The 9955-nt window shown below is 32.6% G+C and overlaps 1 protein-coding gene across 6 annotated transcripts; it reads left to right on the top strand.

Annotated features, from left to right (window-relative positions):
• Window positions 1–1291: 1291 nt before the first annotated feature.
• LOC128222438 (QRFP-like peptide receptor) lies at window positions 1292–9072 on the top strand. 6 transcript variants are annotated; one of them, XM_052931440.1, is made up of 2 exons: window positions 1292–1383; window positions 7500–9072. In XM_052931440.1, the coding sequence occupies exon 2, from the start codon at window positions 7513–7515 to the stop codon at window positions 8674–8676; it is 1164 nt and encodes a 387-aa protein (XP_052787400.1). In that variant the 5' UTR covers window positions 1292–1383; window positions 7500–7512; the 3' UTR covers window positions 8677–9072. The 6 variants fall into 6 exon arrangements, with proteins under 6 accessions (XP_052787400.1, XP_052787396.1, XP_052787397.1 ...); XM_052931436.1 differs by having other exon boundaries at window positions 1298–1493; XM_052931437.1 differs by having other exon boundaries at window positions 1298–1681.
• The last annotated feature ends 883 nt before the right edge of the window (window positions 9073–9955 follow it).

Below are 9955 nucleotides of genomic sequence, written 5' to 3'. Positions count from 1 at the left end.
AACCCTCATCAAATTTACATTGTTTCATGTGTGGTCAGATATAATTAAAATAGTGACCATAGTTAAGATTATCCTACAGGAGAATCGATTTTAACCCACCATATATAACGCGCGATATTATTGTTTTATTTGGCTAAAAACTTTAGAGAAAAAGAGCTCAAAATACGGCGTAAACCATTTATACAGGAACAGAACTTAAAGAGATTCGGTAGCTTCATACACAAAATATGGTGTCCGGTTGCGGACAATCTGATAGTTTGTACATTTTTTTTATAAATTTCCCCTCACATAATTAGTATAAACATAAGAAACTGTTGACAACAGACGTCGAAGGTCGGTCAACACAAAGAATATGTTGAACTTGTATCGCTCATAAATAGAATTGATGATTCTTTTTAAGTTTCATTTGTGTTATCAATATATGTTTGGCTTACCGTTTGTGGCAATCAGTGTAAATATTAGTGCACTGAGTACAAGTGAATCTAATTTTAACCGTACTTTTACTATGACAGTGTACATGTTGTATATAACAATACACACAACAATCAAATATATATCAAGCACTTTTTTTGACAACAGCAATGTGTGTTGAATAACGGGTATTTCTCTTCATATATTAACAGTCATAAAATGACAGGGCACAACATAAGAACCTAAACGACAAGTCATATACACATTTAAAAACTGTTAAATTCAAAACAGAATCTGTGGGGAATGCATTTAATATTAATTGAAGTAAAAAACAAAATCAAGAAATACATATCAATCCTTTATTTACACTTATTGAGAAAGTATTAATATCATAAGATATCTATTAGATGATCAATATTTTAAAATGACAAATCTATCATTATTGTTAAATGCATATTCTTCTGCCTTACTCAAAGCGCTTATCACAAAATAGTTCGCCCTTTAAAAACGTTGTTAAAGTGTACTTATTGCTAAACAATCATCCTGATGATAGATTAAAGAACGAGTAAACCTGATTTGAACTTATAACAATATTTGTCTGACATCACTTATATAATAAAGTTTGCAATTGTCCATAACATTGACTTAGCATGTGTTTGCGTGGTTTTGTTCGGTATTGCTCGGTCATGTTCGGCTACATTCGGTATTGCTCGGTCATATTCGGCCACGTTCGGGCTTGTTCAATCATATTCGGTCTTGTTTTGTGAAAAACGATAACTTGAATATTTCCAATATCAAGCAGAAATTTTATGTAGTGGTTGAGCTGATAGGCATGTAAAGGCGCCTTGCGAACCAATTCGATGATATTTGTAATATTGGATTTTGCTGCACATTTTACGGGCTCTCACAGGCTAGTATCTTCAAGCCGGAACTGGCTTCAATAGAATACCTGAGTGAAGGAATTGGATAATGGTTATTACTTGTTATGGTTAACGTGGTCTTTTTGACAAGAGTTGCTAACTGAGTGTTTGGGATGTAATATATGTAGTGAGCATTTGTGATACGCATTTGATGCATTTAATGTAAATGTACCAATATAAATGTCAGCTTAGAAATGATCGACTTCAAAACTCTTTTCAAGATTTCAAAATATGTTTGTTAACAGGTTTGATAACACAGTTTAACATTGCTAAATTAGTCGATAATTGTGATGTATTTCACGGGATATAAATAGAGGTTGACAAACTGAATGGTAGCACCCCAAAACAAGGTAATATAGCGCTGTATGTGTAGCTTATTTGATAACCGTATTAGTTATTATCGTTAAGAACAGAACATAACTAAGTTATTTCAAGTTTCGGTCAATTGCTGGAAATAAATAGCGTTTAGAAAACTAAATGGTAGCACTCCAGTACAAGGTAATATGTATAGCTCATTTGATTACCGTATTAGTTATGATCGTTAAACTTGAAAACAAATAACATTATTTCATGTTTTAGTGATATATAATATTACTACCAAATTCTTTAACGAAACATTCACATGATCAATGCAGGAATATATAAGCGTGAGCTGGCTGTGTCGGTGCTGTTCCTAATGTCGTATCTGAGGCATTGCTCTTGTCTTCATCTAGTTCTATCATGGCGTCCACATGTGTTTATGATATGGACCAGATGATTTTGCTGTTCGAAATCCTTGTCTAAACGTACACATAACCGACGCCACATGTCTTTACAAATCTCACGAAAAGCTTCAGGTTCTTTTCTGAACCTCTTTCAATCCGAAAAAAGCATGTTTGACAAATGAAGTTAATTTCAACCGCTTTAGATTAATAATTTTCAACTGATTTTAATAGTTCTTGCTTAGAGAAAGTATTAAATAGATGAACTCAAATCTAACGATCCTTTGGCGAAAGTAGGACTTCAGCTTAGTACCGATAGGCGAAAAATAATATGGGTGGTATAATTCAAATTATAGAACCTGGTGACCTATCTGTCAAGTCAACTTGTCAAAGGTGTATCTGGGTGCTGGTATGTGGGTTCGTGCGAATTCAAACTCCTTTGGGTTGTTGTGTCTCATTGCCAGTGCTTTAACAAATAATCGAGATATGCCTCAATATGTTTTAACAAGTTTTATATCTGTGTTATTTAAGTCGTATGTCATAAGATATCTTCCATGCAGGCGTTGGATAATAAACGTCTGCACTCTGCATTGAATGATTAATTACTTCTTAGTATGTGCAGAAAAAAGGTGTTATTATAGCCATTTTTGTCATAATGATTTACACATGAAAATTCATTCCTTAATAAAACTTAATAAAACAAAAGCTAAAATTGTGTATATTAATAACAGTTATGACATGTGTTGACGGCTATTATAAACAGATTATATACAAATGATAAATCATGCACTGGTTTCAAGTTGTCAGGTCTAAATGTAAAACAATTTTTGATTGAGGAAATACTTTGTAATATTGGTATAAGGTTTAAAATATTCTGGCTTTTTAATTAGTTTTATAAAAATATTTATGACTATAAAAGTATGGAATAAGGTAGATATATTTCAACTTTTAGATATGGAAGTGAAAGTGATTTGTTTTGGGATGAATTTTATTTCAGCCTTAACGGATTTGTTATGAAAATGTTAATGGAAGGAAGTGCAACAGGATACAGTTTTCATTCAAATATATTGTACATGCTTATGAAGTATTTCTTAGCATGAGAGGTGCATGGAAAAAAGTGTTCAGTGGTAGCAGAAATATTAAATTATTAATAATATTCTAAGTAATATATTTAAGCTATATAATTCATAATTAGATGTACAGTCCTCGTTTTGCGGAATATTAATTACTTGGATTCGGTACGTAAGATTGCTTGACCAATTAGAACTGTGGTTGCATGTAAGGTATATACTAAAATTGTTATTGCATTGTGTAGTTCCTTTGTACTTTTTTATCGCCGATTTGAATCAAAACGTAAGAGTTATGATTAATAGTGGTTCATGTCCTGTTTTTTTGTCGCATTTTGCTGGCCCTTAACGATGTAGTGTTAATAATATATTTTCCAAATTGGGTATTCATATGCATTGTATGCCAATTTGTATCAAAAACATAATTTCAGGCGTAACATTTCGTTGAATTTTTAAAGTATGATAGTTCTTATGAAGGATATATATGCGTTGCCTTGTTTAATTCGTATTCATTTAATTTGTTATCGACTTTATGTATTCAATTTTGTATTTCGGGATCAAGAAATGTGTACAAAACAAAAAAATAAAATCAGTGTCCCGCTTAGCCCATTGCCAGGGGATGTTGACAAGTTTGCATTGATCATAACGGTTTCTTACAAAACGATATATGTTGACCGGTTATCACAGTGGTAAGCCCACTCGCTTCACACCATGTCGGAACCAAGTTAGATTCCCGGGCATTGCGCGTATAAATTTGATATGTTATCACCGACCTTTCACAAGTCTTCCGCACAACACGGAACCTCACGCAACAGCTGCCCGTTAAAGTAACCTAGCAAAGTACTCAATAACCGAAAATATAATCAATAATAAATTAAGTGTTAACGAATCAAACTTATTCTTTTGTGGTTCCGAACGAAGGATACTTTTCCGAGAACTTATTTATAATATTACCAAAAACATTGTGATGTTAACACTATTAGAATGAAAATAGATATTATAGACCATCATGAAAACTAGATTTATATAAAGATTTTCTTTCCATCTCTTCAAATAAAACTGTCAATAAGTCCTGACAGAAGCTGATTCTAACAAGCTAGTAAAAACCTTGATTTGATTTATTGTCTGGTATTTGCACAATTTCCTTGGCATGGGTAAATAATTGTGCTACTTAATTTGTACCTGCATTTTAGATCTAGAATGATTCATAGAGCTTATACAATATAGAGGTTTTCCAGTTAGCCTATGTTTTAAGGCCATCATTAAATCATATAAGTGTTTGCAGTGGTAGACACCAAACGGTTAAAGTCAGTTTGTATTCAAGGATTTTTTGTTATTGTTGTGTGATAGATGAACAAGATTCGGGCGAGCGGCATTAAATCAAAAGGGTATCTTGTTCACATATTAAAAATAACAAAACACTTGGCTCAATTTCTTCTGGGTTCTGAAGGGTGTAACGGGCCAAGCTTTATATTGTCAGACTGCATCGAGTAATTATATTATAAGACAAGTGAGAATCATACAGTAGTGAAAGTGCTTTATTTAGGAAATTACTCATGTATATAACGCGATTTAGCATACATGGAGACCAATATTTATGGTCCACTGTTATCTAAAGATCTAAACAAATCATGTCAGATATGGAATTTATGTTATTTATTTATTTAAAGAGGGATAAAATAATTTTGAATGGAAATTTTCTATAAAAAACAGTTCATAACAGAAAGTATATAACATTTTGTGAAAGTCCCATGCTTAAGTTTTGTTATTGAAAATAGTATGAAGTTATTCAGATAATTGCAAGCATTCACGTAGATTCTTCTTGAATGCAAACTTGGATGGGGTATTTTAAGTGTTCGGTTATGAAACTCTATGAGCACACAGTGTTAAACCTTTTTATTTTATAAGGCAGACTGTGTGTGATTTTTATAGTTTCAAACAATGACTGCATCGTATATTGAAAAGTTTTTTGCATTAGGTGCTCTGAATTGTATTCCTCCGTCTGCAGATAGAGTTGGGATCTCTAATCATAGAAGTACTTGCGGTTTACCTAAAAGTTTATTATTATTTGTTTTATTGTTAAGTTTCATTAAGTTGATGCATTCTTTGAAAATATTTACCAATTGCGTTTTATCTTTATTTAGGATTGTTGGAATAACACTTAGGTTTGTGCACCTAAACTGGTTTAAACCCCCAGTAAATTTACATTTTACTGACCGTTCAAAGGCGGTTTCGAATAATCCTTGATAAACATACCTATTTTATATATATATATATATATATATATATATATATATATATATATATATATATATATATATATATATATATATATATAGTATGTATGCACTGTGCTGTGCTGTTTGTGGAGTTTTGTGCTGTTCGTCCATATTTCTTGTTTGTGATTTTATGTTCTATGTCTTTGGCGTTTGCCCAGAGCCTTTAAACCGGGTTTATGTTTGCACTGTTTGCTACTGACCTTGTTTCTGTAGTCATTCGCGTAAATTCTGAAGGTTACAATTACGAGATTTCATTATGAGTACCTTATATAAAAAAGTCATATCTAATTCTGTTGCATTAAGCGAGTTTTAAATGTCATCATTCATATTTTGCATATAATTACATTAGAAGGCCAATATATAAGTTCAAAATATTATACAAGCATTATTTAGGAAGAAATACAGATTTGATATGGGGCTGTTGTTTTGTATTTGCTATATGCATATTTCAATGGTAGCTTTTGCATCAAACGGTTTTGCATTTTTCTTTGTGTGTTGTGTAAGATACCATTTGAATTATTTTCATAACATATATCCTACTAATAGTTATATATATATATATATGTCTGAGGATTGGGATAGTTTGTTCACATCGACTTTAATTTGTATATGTTTTTGGTTCAATAATTGAAGTATTTGGGGGTTACCTATTAATTTAATATCATTTGTTTTATTCTTAGGTTTCCTCAGTTTAAGGTATATTTTGAAAATATTTACCTTTTAATTACAGTACCTTAATCAGGATTGTTGGGATAAGAGTGAGGTTTGTGTACGTATATTGGTTTAGACCCCCATTATTTTTGCATTTTACTGAACGTTCCGAGGCGGTACCTAACAATCCTTGATAAGCATACCAAGTTTTTATATAGTATATATGCACTGATTTTTTGAGGAGTTTTGTGTTGTTGTTCCAAGTTTCTTGTTTGCGATGTTTTGTTTTTGAGTTCTATGTATTTGGGTTTAACCTTGTTTCATTAAACGGGGTTTATGTTTACACTTTAGGCTTCTTTGCTTGTTTCTGTAATTTGTAGTATAAAAATTGATGTATTTCTTACCCGCTGGTCACCTTGAATAAACTCCCTACCTTGTCCAGATTTGTTAACATATATAAACAGAATGGTGAACTTTCTAAATTAAATGCATGTTATACAACTGACAAGAATCTGTCAAGAGACTGATGCTGCGCAAATGCGGTGAAGCCGCCGACGTTGGTATTAGTGCAATTGTTATCACTAAACATCATGTAAAAGTAACATTGTGGCTCTGTCCCAGCAACCCTTTTCGATAATAAGATGTCACAAACCACAGCTACCGTCCACAGCTTGTGTCTCCCCGGGGAACAAACAATATGCAAATCACTCCCTGTAAACTAAAACCATGTGGTTGCTAATTGTCATGGACTTCTGTCGATGTGAAATTGCATAATAAAATGATAATTATAATATTGGGTGATTAAATATACCTCATAAAACAGACTTCTTCAAACCGGTGTTATATTTTTGGTTTAAAAACCGAACGTATAGCTTTGTTATTTAAATACAATTTAGATTTAAAACAATTCTGTAAGAATTTCGATTTTGAAGAAAATAAAACAATCGTGATGTTAAGAAACTTAACTGCGTCAAGCTGTCGTGTTATAATCATTACTTCATCGGGAATAATAACGCACTCAATGCATGCAAAAACAAGGAATTCTTATATGTTATGTTCAACCGATGTTTCACTACCACGTCATAAATTCAGCTTAAATTCAGCTTGTTTCAACTTAAATCTATGCTTACTATCTCAATTAACGTTTTTAAGAACTTTTATTTCTCTTGAAAAGCTATATGAAATGCATTAATGTTACTAAAATGTTTTGTTGCTAACGTGGAAACAACTCATTTACCGGTGTTAGATTAAATACGACTTTGTTGTTGGTAAAAAAATATCTGTAGTATAACCTTCAGAAAAAACATGTCAGTTTTGAACAAAGTCCCGTGATATTGAACCTCACTGAACCTTGATAATTAATATCCCGCAGTGTATTGATAAATTGATAAATTTACAACACGTTAATGCGATAATAACGAGGACAGAAAATACAACATATTATTGCACATATTTCGTTCTTCATTTCAGGACGAACTTCAAGATGAATGCTAGTCAGGGATCATCTCCGGCTTACTCTAGCGGATTAATAACATCATACAATGCGTCACATTACTACTATAGTGGGGACTACAATACTTTCGATACATCGCTTTATCTGTCAAATTTAGATGTTGATTTATACCTAGACCTGAGTCCACTGAACGTCGCGTTGATCGTTTTGTACGGATTTATATTCCTGAGCGGATTATTCGGAAACATAATTGTGATCATTTCGATCATTCGCTTCAAAAGTCTGAGGACATTGACAAACTATTTTCTGCTGAATTTAACAATTGGAGATATTTTAGTCATCATCGTGTGCATTCCCCTAACGTTGGGTTCGACAATTTACAAGAAGTGGGTTTATGGTGAAGTGTTGTGCAAATTATTTCCCTTTCTACAAGGGACTGCCGTATCAGTGTCAGTTCTCTCCCTTTTGTTTATAACCGGAAGCAGATATGTTGCTATTTATAGACCGCTTGTGTCGAAACTAGTATTTTCGAAACGAAATGTTCGGATAATGATATTTTTCATTTGGTGTGTTTCTTTTTCTGCTATGCTACCTTTGTTGGTAGTTAATAAAGTACGACATGAAATCGAACTTGAAATATTTGAAAGCATTATTTGCGAAGAAAAGTGGAACAGGTTAGACGATAAATTCATATTCACTGTGTTTATATTTATAATCTTGTTTGTTTGTCCATTTATTCTTATGACAATTTGCTATATTGTTATTGGATATACGCTTTGGTACTCAAGAAAATGTTTGGTGGATGAAAGTTCATGTCAAAAAAACAAGAATCAAATCATCTTACGACAAAGACGACGGACTGTTAAAATGCTCGTTTGCATTTTAGTTACATTTGGCATATGTTGGCTACCATACTACGCTGTAAATTTCTGGATAGATGCCAATATCGGCGATGCATCCAAAACGGAAATGATGTCAGCGGTGTATACATACATGTTTCCTCTTGTAGTCTTATTGGGACTATCCAACTCAGCAGTGAATCCGGTGTTTTATTACATACTGTGTCGTGGATTTAGGCGAAGCTTCAATACAATATTGTGCAGTGGCTTGCTCAAACGAGGGGAACAGCTGTTGAGACAATCGATGAAAGGAAAACACACAATCAGTGAAAGTGTCGATACAGCCCAGCTTTAGTGCAGTATTGGTTAAATGTAATGGCAGAATGGAGATGAACAAAGTGTGAACAAATGAAAAAGTAGAGAAGTATTGAATATATAACTTGTAATGTAACAGTTGTAAGGTGTTATTTAAAGAAGTGGTAAAAGGCTTACAGTGAAAGGTACATAAAAAAAACAAAAAAAAAACAGAAAATGTGTTGGACAATGACTAATAAGTCGAACAACATGAAACTGAACGGGAACATTGTGTTATTGGTTAACAGAGTTCAATGAAATAAGTTCAATAATCATAAAGTTTGATCATGTAATACAATTAATTGTTAAAATTATACAAATATTGTTAAAATGCATTGTTATGTTCTGTTATATTTTCTGCAAAACTATATTGAAAAGATTAAAACAAAAAGCGTTTGATTACTGTTGTTAAATAATTAGATAAAGAGTAGTTTAAATTTTACAAATGCTTCCTTTTACTAATGACATCGTTTTGAATAACTGTATGGCAACTGCAGAGACAAGCGTTGTAGCCAAGAGAATGAAAAATATAAGAAAAGTGTTAAGACCCTGAACAATCAAGCATTATACTGGCAATGTTTTGATTAATCGTATTTGAACAAGTTGTTTTGGTGAGAAACAATTTATAAGTTTAATAAGTTAAGTGTTTATTTATGTGCATTCACTCTTGTTTAAAAAGACGTCATGTCGCATGAATTATGAAATAAGTGCACTATTTTATAAGCCGCGCTCAAGGCGGGAAAGCAATCGGTAGCATTAACTGCTCGTTCAGCTGGGGCAATATCAGGGAAGTATACTAGTGATCCTCAAACCTTTCTTCCAAACAACCGTCCTTTACCTCGTCCCCAAAGATGCCCCGACACATCGCATTCAATGATGTCAGGATGTTGAACAGTTAATATAATCTGTTTATGAGTTTAACTTCATACAATCTTCATCTAATTATGTGGTTGTATTTGAAAAAGTAGAGTTGTCTTATTGAATTGTCCCTCACCTACAATGTTGCAGGTCCAAGCCGCTTCATGGAAACATTATCAATATCTCTTAAAAAACATACACCAGTGCTTTATACCAAGCAATCGGACACGAAAGTGATGCTCTAAGACAACAGCTCTCTTCACTAAAAAGCTCACATAACTTTATAAGCTTTATGCAGTTGCCTAAGAGGATTTTCCTTTTGGGGGACTAATGAAATATCAGTTTGGTATTGCCTTATAAAATGGACATTTATTTATTCAATTAGGAAATAACCAATTGTCTGATTGCTGTGTACTTCTATG

Source organism: Mya arenaria, chromosome 16 (assembly GCF_026914265.1).
Source record: "Mya arenaria isolate MELC-2E11 chromosome 16, ASM2691426v1".
In the NCBI taxonomy this organism is placed as follows: Eukaryota; Metazoa; Mollusca; class Bivalvia; order Myida; family Myidae; genus Mya; species Mya arenaria.
Note: the sequence above shows the minus strand (reverse complement) of the source record. Positions and strands in the feature narration are given on the sequence as shown.